Source organism: Podarcis muralis, chromosome 5, assembly GCF_964188315.1.
Source record: "Podarcis muralis chromosome 5, rPodMur119.hap1.1, whole genome shotgun sequence".
In the NCBI taxonomy this organism is placed as follows: domain Eukaryota; kingdom Metazoa; phylum Chordata; class Lepidosauria; order Squamata; family Lacertidae; genus Podarcis; species Podarcis muralis.
In genome coordinates, this window is record NC_135659.1 from 46741437 (window position 1) to 46767066 (window position 25630).

Consider the following 25630-nt stretch of genomic DNA (forward strand, 5'->3'; position numbering starts at 1 on the left):
TTAATTACACTCAAGTGAATAATAGGTTTCCATCTGGTTACAGTCTGGAGGATAGTGTTCATTAACCCAGCCTCGCTTTTCAAACCAGTTTTCGCCTGATACACAGAAGACATTCTCACTCTACTTACCTTTCCTTGCTTTTGCAATAAAGGGGTTATGGGATTTGGAAAGTGAGTGGATTTAATTAGATACAGACTTGAACTGAACAGAGAAAGCAAATTGCTTTTCTCAGGTGCACAGTACCTCTTGTCCAAAGAATGGTTCAGCACTGTAGCAGTGAAATGCTAAAGGCTTTAAATATGAAACAAAAAGCTTCATTATTAGGCTTCTGTAAGTGCAAAACAGAATTCAGAGTCGCAGTAGTTTTATAAAACATATTTTCTAAGATAGTTTCTTCCCATTCATTTTAAGTGGTATGTTCTTTGGAGAAAATGCTATACTTTGTAGAAAATGCTATCTCACAAATCCTTTTTAATGGGCTTTTAAAACATTTTATAATCTCGAGCATTCATGGTATGGTGTTATGACATATTTATGTATGTGGTAGAATCTAGTTGGTGTCATTCTGCCGACAAAAGGCACGCATCAGTGGAACAGGGAGGAATAGAAAGTTAGGTGCTCCCTTCCCCTCCCAAAGACCACCACTCCATCTGAAATCTGCCTCGGAAGGTCCCCCTACCCCCAGAAAATTCCCTTCCTCCCTGTTCTGCTGACAGATGCCTTCCATCAGCGGAGCGTCACCAAGTGCAACAAGCAGTATAGAATTTAAAATACTAACCATCCAAACAAAATAAAATCAATTCAATTTTAAAAACACAGCAAAATGGAACGGTTGAAACAAAGCTAGAACACCAGTGGAGGGCTGAGGTGGGGTATAACACTAGGAATGAGACTCAAGTAACAATGGTAGGGAACTATCTTTTTTCTGTTCACAAAGCGGGACTTCAGCAACTACTGGAACTTGATTTGTTCAGTAATGCCTGACATAAAATTGCCCTGTGTTTGTGAGCAGTAGACAGTTACTACTTATTTCAAATTGTAATGCACCCTATGTGGTTACACGCTTGAGCCTTTGATTGCAGCTACATATTCCAATGCAGTTATTCGTCATCCCACAATTCACTGCCCATGGACAGTCTGCCAGTAAAAACAAGTTTTGAATACAGAGTATGAGCGGGAGAGGGGGGAATGGCAATCTGGTCTAACAAAACATGTATTTAATGTTTTCAGGTGAGACCCTATCCTAAAAGCTCAAATTGTAATTGCTGGGAAGGTATACTGTATACTTCTACACAAAAGTGTACATGCATATTGTAGTAGAGCTGTGCTCTGTTCTAATGTATGTGTTTCACTAGACAGCAATTGTTGGTAAATCATACAGTATGGTTTCACAGGTGTGGATAAACAATTAAATCACTCTCCTAGAGTTTCCAGTAATATATCTTTTCAAGCCCAGATTTTAAACTTGGAAAATGTAATCATATCCAAGCACTATTGGGGAAAGAAAGTCAATGGAATTTAAGCATGGAGTGAGCTGAAATGGATTTGTCAATTACTGTCATACGTAATGTTACAGCCGCTTCAGGTTACGTGTTTTCGGGTTGCGGACTGCGGGAAACCTGTACAGGAGTACAGGGACAGGTTACTTCCGGGTTTCGCCGCATGCGCAGAAGCGCCAAATCATGCCTGCGCAGACGCGGCGCTTCAGGATGCGAAAACTGCAGGTTGCGTATGTGCCTCCATCACAGATTACGTCCGCAACCCGAGGTTCCACTGTACATAGGTGACATGCTCTCTGCAATGCACTGCAAAATCAAATTGCAATTATTAGAGGATGTCTAAGCCATTTACATATTTGAAACACCAATTAAATTAAGTGAGTATTTTGGGTCTATATAGAAAAAAGTGCTAGGCATGTCGTTTCTGTCCTGTGTACCTGTAAGATTCCAATAATCTCACAAACATAACAACTGCATTGACAAATGCTGATAGATTCTCTAAATAAAGAAAATAAGAGACCTTTTGCCAGGTGATACAAAATGCAACTTACAATAAACCTATCTTTCTTGCAGCCCATTGCAAATATATACATATTCCTATGTATGAATTGATGCTATTTTCCTGAATGTTATAAGTAAAAAAATTAAAAGGCCCTAAAATAGTTATCAGTCTGCTTTTGAAAATGTATATGACGGCTACCTGTACTTGTTTTTTCATGTTTTTTTCTCTTATTTTTTTTGTCTTCACAGGTGACCCAGCTGGATCCAAATAAATCATTACTGGAATTAAAATTGTACCCTCAAGAAACACTTTTCCTAGAGGCAAAAGAATAGATCGAGCCAGATTGGAGGACTAAGCAATCCTTTGATAATGAACGAGGCACGGTGAACGCTTTATCCAAATCACCGTGTACTGTCATTTAACTCAAAAATCAATGTCACAACTCTGCCTCTTTCAAGAAGCCGGAAAGGAAGAATAAACATAGCTCCTTAAAAGTTTTCCATACATGAGTATATGTTTCCAACCTCATTTAAATGAGCAGAAAAGAAATATTCTGCAGTAAACACTGAACACTATGACTCTGTTGCTCACTTACCATCTGGCTTTTGTTATAATTAATGCACTGTTAAAATGTGAGTGATTGTCAAGTAGAATTTTTACTCCTCAATTACCCCCTTTTCACCAAGAATTCTTGGACATTTCTGCCTGTACTTTTGACACTAGAATACTGTATATTTGATATTTCGGTGAACCAGTGCTCTCATATATATGCATTTTCTTCCTGTGTTTGAATTTCTACTTCACCACCTAATTTTTTAAAAAAGGCAGAAAATCAACACATGGGACATTTTCAGCCTTGGAGATTTAACAGTATTATAGTAGTAGAAAGCAGAAACCTTTTTTTGTTTTGTTTTGTTGGTACTTTCTGACTCCTTTCATAAGATGTAAGGTTTTGTTTGGAGAATATAGTTTGACATATATGCAAGATATTTATTTACCTTTTTCCCCTTTTGGATCTCAGTTCCAATTCAGTTTAGGGAGTACTTTCCATTACACTGCAGTGTGCTGAACTGCTGATGATGTGAATATCTAAATAATGTTCAGAAATGAGCCAGTGCTAAATAACTGGTATCTAGCTGATAGTTCAGTAATAAGTTGACATTGACTACCAGCCTCTAAAAGTGTTTCAAATAGCAAACACACATTTTATTTTATGCTCATCATTGTGGAAGAAATTACAGGAACCCTTCTCTCTGCCCTTTATTTCCTTTTTGCTTCCTTTCATTCTGGCACTTGTTTGTATTTTTTTTCTGCTGTTTTAAAGCACCTTGTTTATTTCACCAAACAATAAAAATGTAAAATTACAGTGTATTAAGAAATCTTCCTCATTGCATTTTCATTATTGATCCTGGTACCCAGGGAACTGGTTCTGAAGCCTGAATTATACAAACCAGCCCAACTATACCTGCTGCCTAAAATTTATCAAAATAATTTTATAAGCTTTTTGTTTTTTTAAAAAAGCAACAAAAATCTAGGTGTAGGGTATAGCATTTGAGAGCACCACAGAAACATCAGCTACTAAACAGATCATTGGTTTTTCTGCATATAACCCAAGATTGTATCCAAGTATGAAGATTTGATATGAATCAGAAACAAACGTATAAACATTGTCAGTGGTGCTCTGCTTTTCAGAATGTTGGATATATGAAATTAGTGTATGATTATTAGGTGGCTAGTAAAGCCGATATATTATTTTTTACCAAAAATGCAAAATGTGGATGGGGGAGTCTTCTAAAACAATTACGTTAGTGAATGCACACAGGACATACACAGTGATGTATTCATGTCACACTATTTCATGCCCCCCCCACAGTACATGAAACTCAACATTAGACAATATGGAATGTATTGGAAAGATCCAGCTTCTTACCTTAATTGAAAAGCTATAAAAGTTGCAAACAGAAGAAATGTAAAAATCAAATTCCATACATAAGTAGGAAGAATGAAATCTACTCCAAGTTAAAAGCCCCATGCAGTTTAATTAGAGACAGTTAAGGTCATGCTTAACCCTTCCAATGGAATGAATGGAACTGTGGTCTACCACTTGTTTTTGCATCAAAATTTTCTCTGAAGCAAGTGGATTCTGAATTGTGCCCTTAATTAGCATTCATCTGCAAATGTTCATTTAGATTGTTGTCAACCATACTTCTAATGAGTGGGCTTGCTGAAATATTGATATGCATTAGCATGGTTTTCACATCACATTAATGGTTTAATGTGAACATGCAGCATGCTAGTGCATGGTACTCAAACGTTCTTGCTCTGTTCCTCCCCTGCTCCTGCTCCTGCTGCTGCCATGCCACTATGAAACAAGCCAGAGTCTGACTTGCTGTGACATCCAAACCTAGGTTCACAGTTTGTTTCTCTCTAAATTCTGGCTTGTTTTTCCAGCAGTGTAGCAGAAGTAGAGGAGAATTTTCCAGTGCTATGCACCAGCACACTGCATGTTCATTTTTATGTATGGTTTAATGTGATGTGGAAACCAGATAATTGTATAGAATATTTTAAAAATTATCTTTATCTTATATAAGAAGTTTCATTTGTGAGATCATCGTGCTGTTTTTATCTTCTTCAGCTTTATTTCTTATATTTTGGCTACATATTTCCCTATTAATTTATTAAATGTCGTTTAATCTTCCTGTGACGTATTTTATACCATGCTTCCATTTTACCCATCTCAACATCAACATTTGTTTACTTATTTATTTTCATCTCGCATGATCTCATAATCAAGTCGCAAATGCACCCAAATGATTGACAGGAATAGCAGTTCGAGGTTTTAAAGGTAGTTTCCTATACTCTTCCACAACTTGATCTGAATTTGTGGATATGTATATGCTGTGTGGTTGGTTGGTTGGTTGGTTAGTGAATGTATACATCCAGCATGAAATTGGCTGTAGACTTCTGTTGTGCCAATTCGGTTGCAATTTTCTCAATGTAAAATTAATTCCACCTGCTGTTCACTTTTGAGTCTATGAGGCATTGTCTTGGAGGACTGCAAGAATTCATATCTTCCTATTGAAATAAAATATTGCTAATGATTGGTTTATTCCTAACATTTGGATTTTTAGGAACACAAACCTCTGTAATCAAAAATATGGGCCCATAATGCTGCTTGTTGTTCATGTAGCAATAGTATTTAATGACAATTTTATATGTGCCCATTTTTTCTCTGTTTCAAAGCCACCGTATTAGTCACAGTTTCTTTGCTGATATCAATTCACCAGCCCTTTATATTCAATATGCAAGCTGTTATCCCCACCCAACTGTTACATTGTTACGGTGGATCATATCTTTGATTCCACTTTTACATTGTCAGGTCCCTCATATTAATGGATTATCATTAATGTCTTGAATGCATTAGTATTAAATCTTAAGGCATTATTGTTGTCAATTAATGGAAACTTGTAACAAAGTGTTCCTTTTTGTGTCTATTATCCCATTCAGTATGATGGGGAAAGCCAGAGGCTCCCTGGCAGCAGCAAGTGCTGCCTCCAATGTACCTCCTCATTTTTACATTGCTGTTTAAACTGATATTAGAGGTTATGCAAAACCCAAATGTCTCCTCTGTATTCTCTTCACCTACACTCTTTACATTTAATGGGGGTGAGTTTTTATGGAACCGCCTTAAAAAAAAAAAGATGTAGCAGAACAGGACGACAGCTTTCATAAATTGTACTTTTTCAGTGACATTAGAAACATTAAATAAATTTGCAGTTACACTGAAGTTTCTACTAAAATCTAGTTTACCTTTGTCTTGGAAGAGTCCATGGTTGTTCTTTCATTCCTCTCCATAACTAAGAGAAATAATGTCTTTTTTCCAAGATCAAACACTAAGTAGTCCAGGGATGAACAGCGTAGCCTTCCTTGTGTTTGGTGGGGCTTTTGAAGGCACAACGAGGATATAAGTATGATATAGTGTATTCCCATATACTTCGGGTTTGTTTATAATTTTTATCAAGGCAACAGTTTGGCATGTTAGATCTGGGCTGCAGTCCAGCTCTACTTGCACATCACTAGTTCTGCACAACTACTTCTTTTAATTTCTAATAAAATTATGTATCATACCTTTCGAAATGTGTTTTTACTCAAAACAGTTTACAAACAAGTATTGTGATAAGAGCACCATTTCAGTGTGCTGGACACAGACAGGAACATGCATCCATATTTACATACAAAGACTCAACTAGTCAATTCAGTGTGATATTTGCTTACATCAACCTCCCCCTTAAAATAATATGGCCCAAATACAAGTAAACAGTTCTGCCAGCTGAATGAGTTTTAGCTGTGTAGTGGAACTTCCTTGTACCCCTTAAATCTGTTCCATCCCTTAAATCTGTTTCCCCAATCCTCCAGAGCAGATTTACAGTGTGTGTAAAGAGAAAAGAGGGCAGGAAGTTCCACTGTGCAGCTAAAACACTGACTAGTGGAACTACTTAGTTGGCTACTCCCCCCCCCCCAAAAAAAATACATTTTTAAAGGGCACAGCACTAAAAAGAAAAACACTGGTGCCTCTGGGCCCCAACAAAGCTTTTGAGGGCAATTAAGACAGAGGCTGCTACCATGGGTGTAGCCAGGATTTTTGTTAGGGGTGTAGGCTTTTGTTGGAGGGTAGAACCTCAGATTTGTATTGGTTTTTACTGATTTAGATGGGCATCAGCCCCCCCTTGGCTACACCCATGGCTGTTACTGCTGATCCGCCTAGTGCAGTGATGGCCAAACTTGGCCCTCCCGCTGTTTTGGGACTACAATTCCCATCATCCCTGACCACTGGTCCTGTTAGCTAGGGATGACGGGGGTTGTAGTCCCAAAACAGCGGGAGGGCCAAGTTTGGCCATCACTGGTCTAGTGCTTCTGTTCTCATTGCCAGCCTGCTCACAGCCATCCATTCCCAGTGCCGCTTCTCAACAACATCCATCCTGCCCCCCAGTAGGTTGTGGGGAGCATTAGGGTATTGCAGGGAGGAAAATCCAGGGGGAATTCCAAATATTTGGCAGGCTCTGATTTTCTGCAGTGCAGGTGTGTATCCAGATGTAAATCTGTATCTACCTTTGCATGAGCCGAAACCTGCTTTCTTGCACACATCCCTTGCTGACTATGTTTCAAGAAACTGATGTTCTTGGGGCTAGCCTGTTGCAGTCTTCTGCAATATTCCTACATGTACCGTATTTTTCGCTCCATAAGACGCACCTGACCATAAGACGCACCTAGTTTTTAGAGGGGGGATGCAAGAAAAAAAATATTTTTAAAGGGAGCGCTGAGCAGAGCCTGTATGCATCCCAGGCTCTGCTCAGCGCTCCCTTTCCCGAGCCACGTGGAGCCTGTGTGCGGTGCTTGCAGGCTTTTCCCCAGCAGGGAGAAGGGCAGCCCATCACTGATGGGCTGCCCTTCTCCTTCCTCAGAGAAAAGCCCCCAAGAGCCGCACACATGCTTCACGTGGCTTGTGTGGGGGTGGGGGCTTTTCCAGGAGGTGGGGGAAGGGACTAAGGGGCTGCCCTCTGTCCCTTCCCCCACCTCCCACAAAAGCCCGCAAGAGCCGGGCGCTCTTTAAAGAGTGCATGGCTCTTGGGGGCTTTTGCAAGAGGTCGGGGAATTCCCCCACCTTGTAGAAAAGCCAACAAGAGCCTCACACTCTTTAAAGGGAGCGCAGCCCTTGCTGGCTTTTCTACGAGGTGGGAGGACAGCCCGTAGTGACAGGCTGCCCTTTTACCTCCTCGGGGAAAAGTCCGCAAGAGCCGCGTGGAGCATGTGTGCAGCTCTTGGGGGCTTTTCCCACCTGCCTCCGCTCCATAAGACGCACACACATTTCCCCTTACTTTTTAGGTGGGAAAAAGTGTGTCTTATGGAGTGAAAAATACGGTACTTAAGTAGCAATAAATGTGTACAGTGGTACCTCAGGTTAAGTACTTAATTCGTTCTGGAGGTCCGTTCTTAACCTGAAACTGTTCTTAACCTGAAGCAGCACTGAAGCTAATGGGGCCTCCTGCTGCTGCCGCGCCACCGGAGCATGATTTCTGTTCTCATCCTGAAGCATCCTGTTCTCATCGTGTTACCAAGAGGAAATCTTCCATCAAGCCACTTAACAGAAGTGAACCTGCTCAGCTTCCCTTTGTGCCCTAAGCCACTTTACACAAAGTTTGTGCGCAAGAGGTTGGGAAAATGTTTTTCCAACACTGCACAGAAAGTTGCAAATATGTTGCAGCTCTCAGAAAATACTTCTATGTGTTTGTATAGTTCCACTTGCTCAGAGGAGACTGGCAGTTTGTTGTACATTGGCTACACTTGTATTTTTAAAAAAGGCAATAGTAAAAAGATAAGATTTAAAGGTTTTATTGAATACCAAAACTCAGTGGGCCAAGTAAATGTTAACTGGAAGAGAGTTCCATAAAATGGAGCCACCACTGAGAAAGCCCTGTCTTGTGTGCTCATCGACCATGCTGATTTCACAATAGGCACACATGGCAAGACCTCTAATGCAGATCTTAGATTACAGGCAGGGAGCGATGGATGTAGGCTCTCCTTAGGTAACCAGGTGGCAAACTGCTTTAAGTCTCTAACTGCCAGGAAATTAAGGATAAAAATGGATCAAATCTAAAACCTATCAGCATTGTTTGGGGGCCTTTGTCTTTTAATGAAGGCTTTATAGTCCATGTTCACCCTGAATGTCAATGATCTACACCCAACTTGCAGGAACATATTGGTATATTAAGATTTATTTAAATCATTTCAGGGTTTTTTCATGGAAAGAGCCTGTTGCTTTCAATCTTGCTCGGTTTCATGATGTTACTTTTGTTTATCCATTCAGTGTGGATGTTGCAATTTATATTTGTATCTAAACCAATAGGTTTCGGGCTTACTGTATTTGCTGTGCTTTTTTAAGGGGTTGGACTGAATAGAAATTAAGGTGGTATGTCATATGGGTCCCATTTGAATGCTATTAATAATCTTCTAAAATGCAGAACTTGTATTTCCTCTAGATGCTCAATGTAACCCCAAAAGTCACTTCTCTCTTTGACAGAAGCCAGGCACATTTTGGAACCCCAAAAGTCCATTGGTGAAGAGGCCTGTCCAGACTGCAAGTCATTTATTTCTGTTGGCTAATAATACCAAGTGCTCATCTGAAGTCTAAACAGCATTGTTCCATTTTAACTGTAGTGGACCTAATCTCAAAAGGTTTCCTCAGTCTATCAGAAAGGCCAGATGGCTATCTGAACCACAGAAGACACCCTTCTCCTTTGGATGAAGTCCCATCAGTCTCCAGACCCCAAAGGCAACCCCACTGATCTGTCTATTCTTGAACTACCAACACCCTTAAGAATTTTCACCTCAGTCTGAAGTAGACTCACTCAGGGTGACTCTCCTACAATTCAAACACCCCCATCCGACTACAGCAAACCTACAAAGTTTGCTACCAAGCCACACAATCCTGATACTACACTTGGGAACCAGGAAGAAAGGAAGAAAGGGGAAGGATCTAATCTGAACTCTACAAACTTGGCTAAATATGTATATGGTAAACAAGTAGGGTTGGCCCAAAAGATTTTGCTGCCAGAGATGGAATGGCAAATTTAACAGCTACTTCCATTACTAGAAAATATTTCCTCTGAGTTCTTTATCACATAGTAAAAATCAGAGATATCGGTAAGCTCTTCCTGGCCCAATTTATGTGCCCTTTGAGACATTTGAATAAATTACAAGTTAACAGTTAATGGTTGATATGAGGGTCACTAAATAAAATACAGTGGTACCTCGGGATGCGAACGAGATCCATTCCAGAGCCCCGTTCACATCCCGAACGGAACACAAGACGCGACGGCGTGTCTGAGCGTGCCGCCGCTTCCGCGCATGCATGTGACATCATTTTGAGTGCGCATCCGCGAGCGGCGAAACCCAAAAATAATGTGCTCCGTTACTTCCAGGTTGCCGCGGAGCGCAACTCGAACGCGCTCAACCCGAAGCGCATTCAACTCGAGATATGACTGTATTTGTTTCCCTACACTTGCTTAAACAGATAGAGGGGCTTGTGCCAATTTTAAAGATGACACAAATGCATTGTATGAAACATGCTCTACAAGGGGCTGCCCTTGAAGGCTACTGAGAAATTACAGCGTCCAAAATGGAGCAGCCAGATTAATATCTTACATTAGCTGCAAGGGGCATGTACTACTTACTTACTTACTTACTTACTTATTATTGCTTCCAAGCTAAACTCAAGGTGGTAGTGCACACCTTCAAAGTCTAGGCTCAGGATAGTTCCTTAAGTTAGTTCCCATCCTTAAAGATCCGGGAATGTTAACTAGGGTTCCACAAGGACCATTGTGTTTATCCCCAAATGGGCTTGAGCCCTTTTGCATATACTCCTAGCAAGGGTACACGAACATGAATGGATGTTTGAGCACCTTATCTTGCCCCTCCCCAGTACCCTCTCAAATTTCCTAGGTCAGAAGAAGGGGAAAGTGAAGGCAGCAGAGCTTCCTTTCCTGCCAAGAAGTGGACTGAGACTACCAACTACCATGGAGCAGGAAGTTTGACGAGATGGTTTTCAAGGTCCCTTCCAATTATACAATTGGAATTCCAGAGTAGAGGCAGCATGCTTATGGACACCAGCTGCTAGGGAGCAATGGTGGGAGAGGGTTATTGCTCTCTTGTCCTGCTTGTGGGTATCTAGCCATTGTGGAAAAAAGGATGCTGCACGAGACAGACTTTTGGTCTCATCCCGCAGCACTCATGTTTTTAACACTTTCCTGTAGGAATGATGGGACGTGCGGTCCCAACATCCTCCTTAGCAGAAAAGGCCATTCCACTAAGTTGCTAGAGCTGCTTCAACTACCAAGTCTTCTTTCTCCTGCCTCGGGTAAATTGAGACAGCAGCTAAAAGGGGAAGACAATGGGCCCCTGCTTTTAGCTCGATATGAACAAGTCCCTGCTTGACTCATGCTTCCTCTCAAGTAATTGAACAGGCAAAGTTGCCTTTGTGATCTTTTCTTTTCAGTTACTTGCCACATCTCGAATGGGCGGTCCCAGCATCTGTTGGGTTAGAGGCCACTGCCAAACAAGCATTTGGGATAGAAGTTCCTAAGCTTTCAAATCAGCTTCCTATCACAGTGTGACAGATCTGTGAACCTAACCCTTTTCAACAAGTGGTTAAATCTTATTTAAATCTTATTAAATGATATGAATCTTACTGTGCCCTGCTTTGGGAAATGATATGAATGAAAAATGGGTTCAAAATAAACAAATAAAAGTGGTGTCACTGCAACAAGGAGGAGGAGGAGGAGGAGGAAGAGGAGGAGGAGGAGGAAGTAAAACAATAAAAGCAGGAGAGGGAAATGATGTTTATGACAGGTAACAGGTAAATCTGCAAATGATTGTCTGAACATCCCCCACTCCAGATAATGCAAAACTAACAACTGCTCTGGTTATGTCCTTATTTGAATGCACCATTAAAAATAATTATTATTTGAAAGTCTGACCAATGAGAAAGTCCCTGCAGAACCTGAGCATGAAACTAGCAGCCAGTTTCCTCAGAAATACAGGATTTCAGTATGTCATGGGGCATATATTCTACCAATGAAACAAGAGAAATATACTAGACGTTATTCAGGCTCATGCTTATATTTAAAGTTAGCACAACATGAGGGGATTTTTAAATTGGAAACTCAGCATAGGTCACTCTAAAAAAGGAGGTAATGGACTCTTATTAAAGACTCACTTTGCAACTCTTGGATTTGTGCTAGAAAAAATGTACGTAATTTCAGATCATAACGCAACTGGAACCTACAAAAAACATTGCAGTGTGTAGTTCTCCTGCTCACTATTCCAGGCAGGTGATGCAGCCATGCCCCTCTCCATAATACTCCATTTGATTCCCCTTCTTATCTGGTTCTTCCACATGAAACAAATAGTCTGCATTCCATGGCCACCTCACAGCCCTTTCCAAGAGTTTTGTTGTACTTTGGTGAACCCTAGGACTCAGCTGAGCCTGCTAATACCTCCCTTTTGTGGGGCTGTAGGGCTGTTTTGGCTATGTAAGCATCTGCACTCACACTTGAATGTCAGAAATAGATGTAATGATAAATCTGTCCCTAAACTGTTCAGCAAGAGAGATTTTTCTTTTGTTTTTGTAGCCTTTGCTTTGTAGCCATGTAGTTGTGGGAGCTTGACAATGGACTCTCCCTGGACCAACCTGGACCCTGCATTTATCATTTGAGGTCTTCCTCTGTGTGCCCTCTCTTGAGGGAGGTGTAGACTGACAACATGAGAATAGGCCTTTTTAGTGGTGGTTCCCTACTTACAAAATGCTCTCCCCAGAGAAGCATGCCTGGCAGCATCAATGGCTGTTTAGGCACCAGGAAAAAACATTGCTTTTCAGCCATGCTTTTGGCCTGTAATTTGTAAAGTTTGAGATATTGTGGCCTCCTTTAGTTGGTGGGATGTGTTGGACTGCCTTTTATGTATATGAATCTTTTTTGCTTTTCTGTTGTTTTAATTTTAGATTGGATTTTCTTTTTTGTATTTTATTGTAAGTCACTTAGGCTTACTTTTTGTAATAAAGAAGGTGACCAGTAAGTGCAACAAACCAACATTCAAACTTTATTGTTGGAGTATGGCGACTCCATACTTCAGAGCCAGGCTCCAGTATGAAGCTGCCATTTTGGAACTGATTAACAACTTTTACACTGTGGAATTTAGTCTCAAGAGATCCTGAAAATTACTCACTCCAGGAAGTCATTATCCTTCGTTTGGTACTTGTTTATGAATCACTACTGGCTGCTAGTTTGGAGTGAGGCCCACCCATGCTGATGGGTTCCTGTTCTTTTGCTTGGATTCTGTATTCTTTCTCATGCGCTGTATAACTGCTGTTTAAAAGAGAGCTACTTGTTTTATCACTATTTCTCCCATGATAGCCTCAAACTGCAGGCGGTGTGGATATGGCCTGGGTGCTGAGTGGCAGGGGGAAGTGGGACCTTATCAAAGAGACAAAGTTATGCAGGTTATCTTTCAAAAATCAGTCCAGTGTAGGGTATCATTCAGGTCATTGTTCTAGATTAACTGCGGCTTCAGGTGGCATGCATTTGTTTAAAACCGTTTTTAAAGCTGTACTTCTATATTGCTGTAACCCACCCTTGGACTCTTCAGTGAAGGGCAGGTAAAAGATCTAGTAAGAATAATTGCTACCAACTAGGTCCCTGTGGCTGCTGGGATGAGGGTGGGGAGGCAGAACGCTGAGATCGGGAGAAAGGAATGCTGACCCAGTTGCTCAAGAGCATAATAGACCAAAAGGTGAACATTTGCCCTCAAATTTTAATATAACACGTAGGAAAGCATGCTGTCTGGCAGCGCCTTGTGTTTATATTTTAGCATGGACTTCTGGTCATGAAATGACACCCTCAGCCTACATGTGCACACATTTTTGATGGGTGGATATGGAGAGAGATCAGAAAACACCCTGCTTCGTTTTATGCTCTGCTGTGCTAGGAGAGAGCAGGCCTCTCTCTGTGCATTGCACAACTATACAACAAGATGTGCCTTGTTCCTCACTCCTGGGCAGCCTTCCCTACTGGAAGAAAAGACTTCTGTCAATTTCTGCTGGGGGGGCGGGCTGCCCAGCCCTAAAGATAACACACATTTCCAGGGGAAGTGATACGACACCCACCCCCACCCCACCCCCACTTTGTTGGCGGGAAAACCCATAGTCTGGTTCTACCACCCTTCAGCTCTCAGATCCCAGACTAAACTAACCTGGAGGGTCATTCAAAGTTTACTTTCTCAGAGCTATAAGCAGGAGCTCCCAAATGCTTAAAGAGTCTTTACATCTTAAACAGCTGTGCCCCAAATAAGGGTGTCTCATCTTCTCAACTTCTGTTTGTGTTGGGGGGTGAAGGGTGGGAGGGGGGCGGAGAATGCCTCCAGCTCAACCTCTATGCCTCAGGAATGCACAGAACAGCAATCCTCTTAGAAGAGCTGATCTAGAGAGCCACACACCCAATATGATGATGCTGAGAAACCAAGCTTTCAACCCCCCCCCCCCTTTCCTAGAGTATAGGATTACAAATATCCATTTGCTTCAAGGGAGGTCTCATTTAAGAACCTCACCGTTCCATTGAATATAATGGTGCTCCTTAGTTCAGAATGAAATTGCATTACACAGGGAACACTGTTTGGTAGTGTCTGCTATTGTTGCAATGTTGATCTAGCAACTGCTGTCAAAAATTAGGCAAAAACACTGAATTAAATTACTGAACAATTCATTAGCTTACTGAACAATTCATTAGCTTATTTTTACTTGTATTTTCTTTAAGGTTACTGGCATTTATGAGGAACTCTGCACCCAAATTATTATAGTGCTTGCATAACACTTCTTGTAAGCTGCAGCCTCTCTTGTTTAAGGCACCAGGAGTTAACTGGAAATTTCAAATGCCTTCACTTCCTACCTGGTCAAGTCTTCATCATAAGCCTGAAATTTTCCCTGGGACTCACATCTGAGGGAACCAAGAAGTTCGTATTCACAAAGAGCTAAACTTTCTCAGAAACCAGTGAGTGTGTGTCTGAAAGAGCAAGGAACCCCCAATCAATACTGATGCTAAGCAATCCTTGGATTAGGTAGTGGATTGCCTCGCTCTTTCAGACAATTACCTGTGGCTCCCAGTTTCATTCATTCATATCGTGTTTATTCTGCCCATCTATTGAAATTTGCCAAGTTTGCACAGACAATAAGATACAATGCACAATTGTTAAACCCCTTAAACATAAACAACAAAACAAGAGGCAAAGCAGAAAGTCCAACAAACAACTAAAACCAGCATTAAACATAGCAATGGAGAGCATGGTGCAAAAAGTGAAGCACCTAATGGGTTCTAATTAAATAAATAATTCTCCCCCTGCCCCCCCCCCAATATGCACATGTACAGAGCTACAATCTACCTTCTGTAAAGTGGAACCATATATCTGTGCAGTGGTTTCCTCAACCCGCCCCCCTTGGCATATGTGGATGTTAAAGAGAAGGAGCTACTAATTCTCATGTGCCCCGAGCCCAAAAGGATTTAGTATAATTGAAAATATAATGATCAGGGCTGTGGTGTTCTGTATGTTTCTGTGTGTTCCCCTGTTGCACAGAATCTAGACCACAGCACAGAACCTGGCACTTTGCATGAGCCACTGCCCACAAGCAAAGATAGGTGGTGGTGTTGTTGCATCAGCACCACTTGCAAGGCAAATGAAGCAAGCCCCGCCTAGCATCCACCCCAACAGCAGCCACACACACACTCCATTGTGCCCCCATCAGATCAAATTTCCCTTTCATCATTGCCTTCAACTTCCCGATCTTTCTGAAAACATTCTCACTTCTGCCTCCACCCTTGCAAGCAAAATAAACAATCTCCTCTGTTAAAGGACCATCAGATGAGAGTCAGCTATACATGCCATGAACTGGAATGATTTATCTAACTCAGAAAGAACGGGCTTTTCTTAGGGTTTGGGAAAGTATATGCTCAAAAATGATGTTTTACATCTGCATCCCCCTGCATCTTCTAGCAAGAAATTCTTATTTAAGTGCACATGGTGGTGATGTTTATCCATCACATTCCTGGAGAATGTTTAATGCCCTGAGAGTTACTGGGGCAACAATTACTATGTGAGTAGGTGTGTTATGAAGGGATGCGGGTGGCGCTGTGGTCTAAACCAAAGAGCCAGAAGGTCGGCGGTTCAAATCCCTGCGACGGGGTGAGCTCTCGTTGCTCAGTCCCTGCTCCTGCCAACCTAGCAGTTTGAAAGCCCGTCAAAGTGCAAGTAGATAAATAGGTACCGCTCCGGTGGGAAGGTAAATGGCGTTTCCATGAGCTGCTCTGGTTCACCAGAAGCAGCTTAGTTATGCTGGCCACATGACCTGGAAGCTGTACGCCTGCTCCCTTGGCCAGTAAAGCGAGATGAGCGCTGCATCCCCAGAGTCATCTGTGATTGGACCTAATGGTCACGGGTCCCTTTACCTTTAGGTGTGTTATGCAGAATAGGAACAAGAGAGGCTCTCAAAATCCCAGTGGAATTGCCTGGAACAAGTTATTATCTGCCCCCTATTTTAGTGAATAGCTTCACCATCACTCTTAAGCTTTCATTCAGAAGTCCCTGATGTACAGGCACTGCTTTATAACATCAAACCATTGGCCCATCTTTCCCCAGTCTTCTGACTAGCAGTAAGTAAACTTTCAGGATCTCAGACATAAGCTGCCTGGGTCCCTTTTAAATGGCGATGCCAAGGATCAAACCTGAGACCTTCAACCCTCAGTGTCTACCAAATTGTATGTGAAATTCAGGTTCCAATTCTACCATCCCAACTTGTCCTTCTCTACTAAGTTTTTTACTTCATAAGATTTATATACTGCTTGGTTGTAATGAAACCTCAATGTGGTTTACAAAAAGAGAATAAAATTATCCATAAAATACAGTTTAAAAAAACCTATTTAGAATATTTAAAAACATTATCATCAATAAGCTTAATAAACTGATTAAAACACACATCATCATTCTATATCTCTGGATAAGCTTGCCTAGACAAAAATGTTTTTGACAGACTTCAAAAAGAGCACAGGCAGGGAGTTCCAAAGTATGTGTGCTGCCACACCAATAGATTTCTTACAACCTTGTTGCCACTGTGACATCAACTAATTGCTAATGACAAACTGCCCATCCTTCCTTTGCTGCAAATTAAGTAACTGTTGGATTCCATAAATTGAGGTGAACTCTAGTGCCTAGATGCCTGTTAGGATACACCTGCTCCTTCATAAACATTTTAGGATGGAGATACAATCTGGCCTTACTCTTTCAACTTTGAATAATAAGCCCAGTTCCACTGTGGGCACCTGAGTAGTGAGAAAGGCTCACCCTGTCTGTGTGTGTGCGCATGCACACATGCGTGCCAAGAGTCAACTGGGGGTGGGGAGTTGCTACTGGCTAGTCACTGCATTGGGAGATGCATCTTGCACATGCCTAGAGTTGCTCTCTTCCTTTCTTAGTGTTGCATCTCCTTCAGGGCTGGCTCATATAAAGTCCTTTCAATCACATTACCTTGCGAATCCTGTGAAGAACGTCCTTCAAAGGTAGGGTCATTGTCCGCTGGTCAACTTTGACACAAGCATTGGATCCCACTTCACCCAGTTCCTACCAACAGACCAGACCATGTCCTGACAATGAAGGGGAAACTTGTGCGTGATGATTCTGCCCTTCACTCCCCTCGATTTTGCTGCTTCCACCCAATTTTTTTTTTTTAAGTGAAAGAGACACACTTGGAATTAGAGTGGTTGTGACATTTAGGTGGAAGGCCATTGTGTGAGACCCTGAAAGTTTAAAAAACAAGTGCCATAGAACTCGGAGGGCTTAAAGCAACCCCCTTTGTGGAGCAAAGGACTGAGTTTTGATTCGGGACAATGGTGTTTCTCAAATTTCTTCCAAAAACCTGCACCCCATCTGTGATTTGAATGCAATCGCTTTTCTCTCACCCTGCAATTCATTTGGCAAAGACGAAGCAGATGCAAGAGACGGGGGCTGAATTTTAATGATTGGGTTTTACCTGAAACAAAACAAAACAAGCAAAAACAAAACAAAACAAAACAAGAACCCAGCGGATCCTTTTAAGAAACAAAACAAAACACATGTTTGAAGTTAGCAAGAAGGGTAGGGATAATATAAAATATCATTTAAAAGGGCTCCGATCATTAGACTCCAAGAAGAGCTCTGCTAATGAGCCTCTCACAAATGAGGGAAGTGCTGCTTTCCCTCCGTTTTCTGCTTGGCTTGCCACAAAATTGCCTACCTGGGGCGGGGAGGTTGGGTTATTACACAGTATGGACTCACATGATAAGATGGAGGTCAGCCGCATTTGGATTTCCCTGTGATGTCAGCACACTAGTATCACAGGATGTTTCAGATCTCTGTCATTAAATATATATATCTAATATACATATGTATTGAGTTCACTAAGGGTGATCTTCCTGTCCTATGCCTGACTACTGACACTACATTGTATCCCGATTTTGAGATATTTGATCTGGCAACATTGATCCTGTAAAGAGGCATATTGTGGATTTTAGGGTGACTCCTGTTGTCATGAGAGGCAGGCATCCAGTGTCTAAGTGAGTCAGATGATACCAGCTCTCTCAGTCTAGTATTTTATTTTATGGGCAGAGAGGGCAGGATTCAGACTATGTGAACTAATAATAGAAGTACTCGTGAGTATATACAAAATCCACACACACACACAGTGTAACATGCCTCTACTTAGAATGAAGAAATTCCAGGTGGGTTTCTTACCCTAGCCTCTTCTTCTAAGAACCTCCTTTGTCTAATAGCAGAGTGGTTTGGGGAATTGACTTATCACTGCAGTGCAAGTTCAGTGAGCAAATGCCTAGGGGTTTTTTAACCAATGAATTCAAAAGTGGACGGCACAATACTGACACCTGAGAGTTATATAAGGGATAGAGAATGTTGCACTGCATTTTGCAAATACGTGGTGCATCCACCCACAGAACAATAGTTTCCTGTTCAGGTCTCCCTCGTCTTAAACAGGATACAGCTGTAAAGGCCCAAAATTAATCAGGAATATGGAACTGCTTCAGTACAAGTAGAACTAAAAAAATTAAGAATTCTACTCAGACAGCATATATATAATATGTGTTATCTGGATACGTCGTATAATAGATGCATAAAACCATTAATATGACACTCCTCGTGTGTGTTTGGATTAAAATAAATTCATGTTTTTTTGTTCGCTTTCAGGAAATATGGACTCAAATGGACTTACTGTTGCAACATGTGAAGAGATGGCAGACAGTGTTTAAGTTGTTCCTTAAACGGCTGAAGTAACTGACAAAGTGATATTAGAGAATGTGGTTTTTATACTTTCCAACTGAAAAGTTTCAAACACAGCTTGGTCAATATCCGTTGCTTCCTGCTGGAGACCAGCGAGAAAGATACCCTATTTCCAACTCCCTTTCTTTCACATTTCCTACGCCTTTGCGTGGAATGTGCAAGAATGCCAGTGTTTAGGCACATTTCCCCTCTAGCTGGCATAGACAAGGATCCCAAAGGCTGCTTTCCCATACTGAGTAGGATATTAGTCCACCTCACCCTTTAGGATTAGTAACTCTGACAGTGGAGGTGTCCTTCCTTGCCCAGCTACCTAAAACCCTTTAGCCATAGATGCTTGGGAAACCAGGTCCTTCTACTACACAAACAGTAATCTCTCTACTTTCTTCCTCCCTGAATGCCAAACGTTATCTCCTTGCCCAGATGCCTTATTTTTCACACTTCAGTTTACTCTACAGTGTGGGAAGAAGCTCCCTTACTGCATGTTGCACCGGCCACTGTTTCAGAACGAAGAGTCGGCATGATGGGCTTGTGGTCTGACCCAGGAAAGTTGTCCTTAATGCCGCCTCTTAGGCTGCTTTGGATGCATCTGAGGCCTTTGCGGAGTAAAAAGAAGAAGAAGGGGGTGGGGCGGGGGAAACCAAGGGCACTAAAGCCCACAGCCAATTCCCAGCCTTTGCTGTAATACTTTGTACCCAAACTGTTGCTTCTGTTCCACCTTCAAGCGTGGATAGCTTTGTAGTTCTCCCAAACACACACACTTGATTGTGTTCTCACAGAGCTCTCTCTCCCCTCCCCTCCTCCCCACTCCGCCCTATTCACATCACCTCAAAGTGCATTTAAGCATCAATAAGGTGCGAAGGGAAAATTGTCTGTCACTTTAATCCAGGCCCAAGGGGCTGGGAAATAAAAAGGGAGAGAAAGGGAACGGTTCTTTAAGAGCCTAAAAATCCATACAATAGCTGTGGGAATGCTGGTCAGGCCCTTTCCTAGCCCCTGCCTCCCTGGTGATCCCTCAATTAGCACGCAGGGCCTTATTCTATAGGAGCACTTGTCTTTAAAGGTGAGCCTGTTTGTTTAAAGGGGCTCTTTTAATATTTACCAAGTTGGCCTCCAGGGAAAGCCAATGGAGCCTGGAGACTGCAATGCCTGGAGAGGAATTTGGGGAAGCTCTGTGCAAAGGGCCCTGCAAACTCCACTGTGGCAGGTGGGGACTTTTGTCATGGTGGCAAGTCAGAGGCAGAGAAAAGCATGGAGCTTTCTGAGTCTAAGAAAAAAATGGCTGGTTTTAAAAGACACCAGATAAAACTATGCCTGGGTGCAATCCAGCCCAACGCAAATCAATGGGTATTTCATCACAAACTTCCCAAGATGGGGGTGGTATTCTACACACCTCTTGTATTTTAGTCTGGTTTTGCACTGTTGGTGATGAACTTGTGTTCTGGTGCAGCAGAGAGGGGAGGCAAGCCGATTAATTGCTGTAGCTAATCCATTAATTTGTTCACTGCGTATTAATCAGATTGTAATCAGAGGTCCTCTGTGAATGGCTGTGTTAAGCACTGATAGTACTGTCGGATGCAATCTGTGTGCATCTCTTAATGATTTTCTATGTGATAAATGGGTTGCTATTTAATACTACCACCATCACTACTGCTAATAAAGTTGGCATAATTCTAAAGACATAATACCATTTTGCTGGTATTAAAACAGCAATTATCCAAAGAGGTACAGCAACTAAAAATCACTTGACAAACTTTTTTTAAAAAGCAAGAAAAACTAAATGTTAAAGCAATTAATATATTAATAACACACCCAGGTGAATTGTGCCCTTACCTCAAACACTCCAGTGCTTGAGAGCCAGTCTCTGTTGCCTGCAGGAAATGTGTAGAACTGAGAAAGATTGTCTCCAAATTTTCTGCTGCGAGTTTATGGCATGAGGAAGGGCCTGCAGCTGGAGGGATATATAAGTGCTTCTATTTAAAGGAGCACTTGCTGAGGGAGGGCTGAGTGATCAAGGTTAGCATATGCTTTAGGAAAAAGCCTTACTGTAGGATGGGGAAGAAAGTGGAGTTGGTGGAAACAGGAGGCAGTGGCTGAAGAAATAAACAGGCATTCAGGTGGGGAAGAAAATGTAGAGGGGATCCTGGGGAAGGGTGCTGGCGCCTCTATGGGTCAGGAAAGTAGCAGAAAAAATTGGGTGGGGGAGAGACGGGCCTTACCCTGCCTCTTTCCCTCACTCTCCTTTTAGGAGGCGGGTGCAATAGGAGGGTGCCAGGGGCCAACTCTTCCCCCATGGCTCTCCATAACCTTTTATTCTGCTCTGAATTAATCCGAGGCTTTTTAAGGGGTGGGGTCAAGATTCACCCCTGACGCCGGGCAACGCGCTCCTCTTGGCCTGGGGGCAGCCGGGCTGGAGTTAGGCCCGGGCCGCCCGGCGCAGGCGGGCTCCCTCGGCGCGAAACTGGAGGCGCCGGTGGGCGCTCGCGTGGCCAGGCCAGGAAGCGGCGCCGGAGGACGGGGCGAGGGGGCGCTGCCAGCTCAGGCCGCGGCCCAGCCGAAGAGGCTGCAGGAAGGGCACGGCCGAGGGCGGGGTCCCCCGCCGAGAAGGGAGGGGGAGCGGGAAGGAGAGGCGCCCCCGCCTCCCCGCCGCGGCCGGAGAGCCCAGGAAGGGGGCGCTTTGCCGAGGAGCCGCTGGCTTCTCCGGTTCTGGCTGCGGGGAAGATTTGCGCGCGGCGAGCGGGAGAAGCCCCTCTGCTGAAAACTGTTCCTTAGTCACTTTTAATTAGCCCCCTCGATTTAATTAGCGAAGTTGAAACATGCAATTAAAATTAGCTCAGTTTAGCAGGTCTTCAAGGGAAGGCCGGGGGGGGGGGAGGGAGGGAAGCGAGGCCGGGGAGAAGGAAGCGCCGCGGGGGACGGGCGGGCGGGAAGGTGGGGCCGAGGAGGAGCGGGCGGAAGGCAGACAGGCAGACGCGGAGGTGCTGCACTGGAGCCTGCCAGAGGGGGCGCAAGGCGGAGGGCACCATGGGGACCTCTCCCTTCAAGACTTTCTGCCTCCTTTGGGAGCACCGCAGAAATAAAAGGCCAGTCTGATTGGCTGTTTCTGGTGACATTTCTTGGACTAGCGCCGAAAGTTCAAGGGAGGCACCAAGTAGTTCCCGACCTAGAGGCTTGTGAGTTGCCCCTGGAGGGAAGAGCGCTTGGCCCCAATGGAAGCCCGAGGCGCCCCCCGCGCGCGCTCTGCCCAGGCCGGCCCAAGTTCTCGCTTCAAGTGAGTGGAAATCAAACGGGCACGGAAGGAGGCATTTCTGCTGCCACGTTCTGGGAGAACCATCGCCTCTCTTTCCCCATCCCAAGGGGTTTCTATAGATTGGCAAATGGAGGTAACCGGCTGTGAAGTGAAGGTCTAACGTTTCCATTATCCCCAGAAATGGGTCTACGTGACATTGGCCCGAGCCCCGTTGTTGCCAACAGAGCAATATTTGTCAGAGTTTAGTTTAGTTTTTTAATGTAGGAAGAGAGACTAAGTCAAACGTGAAATTGATGATCATGTAACGACCACAAAAAAAGCATTCCAACACTAAAACTGGCCGCCTTACCAGTGAACTGAAAGATAGTCAAGCTAACGCCGATTTTAAAAACAATTAGTGGGATGGCAGAGGATTGGGAAATTACAGACCTGCCAGTATAAACATCTGTTCTTCGGGAAATGATGCGAACCATAATTCAAGATACAGAAGAAGAAGCCTTGTGGAGGAAGAATTAGCAAGGCTTCTGCAAAAGGATTATTTGTGTGTGCCAACAAACATGTGAGTGGGAAGTAATCTGATAGAAATTGTGAATTTAGGCATGCAGAGAGAGAGAAAACTTTGGGTCCAGTGTTAGCCATACTTGAAGTAGACTCGTTGAATTAAGGGAGTTGGAGATGATCATTTAGGTTTTTCAGTCTCCCGGTACTTCCGAGTAAATTTAGCAGCATGGGATAATAAGCTTGGTCATCTCGCGGATTAGTCTCGGTTAAAGAACAGGAAGCGGAGGACTGGAATTAATGGACCGTTTGCACAATGAAGAGATGCGAACATTAGGATCTCTCAGGGATCTGTATTGGAACCGGTGCTATTTAACGTGTACTACAGGATCTGACGTCAACAACGAGTAACTATTGATGATCGGGAAAGCGCCGGCTTTTGATTTCTAAAGCAATCGTTAGAAACTGGACAAATGAACAGTAAAAATCGCAAATGAGATTTGCCACTAAATGTAAATAGATGCACACTGGGGCAAAACCCAAAACGTCAAATATGACATCATATGATGACATCGAAACTGATCGTCACTTTCCAGAAAAAAAAATATTGGAGCTGTGGTGCACTGCTCAGTGAAAATATTAACTAAGCGTGCAATGGAGATAGGGAAAAGATAAAATCCATCTCGGAAATGGATTGAAAATAAAGCCACCAGACTTATATAAGACCCTTACATAAAAATCATGGGACCAGGTATTTGATTTATTTCGTACAATTATGAAAAAAGCACATCCCAATTTATCGAGGTGTTAGGAAACATTATCTACAAGGAAAGCGTTTGGCTTTTTTTTTTTTAAAGAGAGTGCTAAGTGGGCGCATGACAGAGGTTGATAAAATCATGAATGGTTTTGAAGAAAGTAAGGGAGAATTTCCCCTTCCTCTCTAAGAATGCGAGAACTCGGGGTCAACCAAAGACATGGTTGTTTGACGGTAGAGCAAGACAAGGCTTCTTCACACCACACATAATTAGCTGGTGGAATTCGCTGCCACAAGATGTGGCCACAACCTCGGGCTTAGAAGGCGATTAGGCAGAGTCCTGGAGGCCTGCCAAGGTTTTTAGCCAGGACAGTTAAACCCAGTTCAAAGGCAATGTAGCTCGGAATAATGGTTGCAGGGTGGGGTGGGCCAGCTTGTGAACTTCCTTGATGCGCTGGGTGAAAGCAGGTGTTGGACCAGGATGGTTGTTTGCTGTGCTGGGTTCCAGATTAAGTGAAAGGCTAGGCTCTTTGACTGAAGGGCTGAACCACGAGGCTACCTGCAACCACCCCATAGACTATTTTGTTGTTGTCTTTGTCCATGGAGTTTTCTTGGCAAGGTTACTGGAGTGGCTTGCCGGTTCCTCCTCCAGATGGATCACGTTTGGTCGAAACTCTCCACTATGACCTGTTCATCTTGTGTGCCCTGCTCGGCGTAGTTCATAGCTTCTCTGAGTTCTTCAAGCCCCTTCGCCACGGCAAGGCAGTGATCCATGAAGGGGATAGACTATTTTATGCAGAGCTATTCCGGGTACAGCCAGCCAGTGGGTCTGCTTGGGCAAAGGTTTCTCAGGGCTGTGCGGGAGAAGCGGATGGCTCTGGGTAGGTTTCATGTTGGAGGGGGGCAGGCTTCATGTTAGGGGTGGCAGAACATCAGTTAAATATTTTTATTGATTTACTTGATTTGCTACGGCTCTGGAGCAATCATCCTAACTTGAGTTCCCGATCTAATTGCTCTCCCGTGGGCATCCCAAAACCGATGGGGTCAGCAAACACACCTCACCTGTAGGGCTCACCCCCGCCCCAGACATATAGGGAAATGACCTGAGAGGGAGATTTCGAGCTGTGTTGGGGGGAGGGGCTTGTGACTCCTAAAAGTCAAGGAACCCCCTTTAAAACAGAGGGCTGGCAACCATAAACCATGTCTAACTCAAGTCAAAGGCGACTGGCTATCCCCGTGCGAAGCAGCATTTGTGCGGAAGTCTGGATGGATGAAGAGTCGGAGGGTTCATTCAGAGCCAAGCCACAGAGGGTGCTAAGTGATCCTACGCATCCCAGTGGAAACGTTTCTAGTCCTCATTGAGATCAGATGGTGTCTGTGGTATTTTGCCAAAATCAAGTCCAAGTTTAAGACCGGTTGCCTGCCTATCAGACTAAATAACACCATTATCTTAATGGCCCTGTGGTCGGGGCTTCTTGAGAAGAAGAGGAACGTCTGGCAGTCAGAAAGGTTCATTGAACTGTAGAGTTGGAAGGGACCACGGAGGGTCATTTAGTCCAACCCCTTGCAATGCAGGATTCTTTTGCCCAGCGTCGTCAGCAGTAGGGGGGGGGATGGGCTCCGCTTCCCACGCTGGTCCCCTCCCCACGTGCATGCGCCGATCCCTTCCGAAGTCAGCCCCATCGTGCAGACACCCACCAATCTAGGGCGGAGTAGGTAATGCTTCAGAAACTTGAAAACGGGCTTTTACAAATTAATTAATTAATCAATTTATTTTGCCATATATAGAAACCCAAGATTAAACCAAAAATGTTTCCAATCTCATGTCTGTGTTAGATTAATTGAACTTCCAGATTGGAAGAAGCGTCGATGGGAAGGGATATTTATTTATTTATTTATTTAGAAAGACGCGAGGGAAAGGAGGGGGGCGGGTAGGGTAATTTTCATTCTTGTAATATTGGTTTGGGGATAATTACTTTTAATGTCAAAAAGATTTAGTTTAATATCATCTCTATTAGGCTGCTGGGCGGATAATTAAAAGTGAAGCGGATAGCAGGAGGGAAAACAGATGGGATTTGCTTACTTTGATTCAGTAGGTAAATAATGAAAAAGTCAGTGGCAAAAACCCCTCGAACAATTGAAACCTTAAAGATCACTAACATTATTGGAAGCACTTGCAAAGTGCCTCCTTGAAGAGTAGCCGGATAAAT

General features: G+C 43.2%; 1 protein-coding gene and 1 long non-coding RNA gene across 7 annotated transcripts in view; one reads left to right on the forward strand and one right to left on the reverse strand.

The window, feature by feature from the left end:
* The window catches only part of FAF1 (Fas associated factor 1), a 167906-nt gene extending 164526 nt beyond the window's left edge, over positions 1–3380 (forward strand). Inside the window, exon 19 of the mRNA XM_028733519.2 lies at positions 2250–3380. Coding sequence (XP_028589352.1) covers positions 2250–2333 — 84 coding nt within the window. The 3' untranslated portion in view covers positions 2334–3380. The remainder of the gene's footprint in view (positions 1–2249) is intronic.
* LOC114599021 (uncharacterized) overlaps positions 1–25630 on the reverse strand; it is a 57606-nt gene that overhangs the window by 21562 nt on the left and 10414 nt on the right. The window contains exon 1 of one of the 6 annotated variants that reach the window (XR_013392931.1): positions 20752–21797. The exons of 2 other annotated variants lie outside the window; for them this stretch is intronic. This is a non-coding gene — a long non-coding RNA (uncharacterized LOC114599021). Of the gene's footprint in view, positions 1–20751; positions 21798–25630 lie in introns of those variants that run through there. 3 more of the 6 variants (XR_013392933.1, XR_013392934.1, XR_013392930.1) reach the window with 3 other exon arrangements.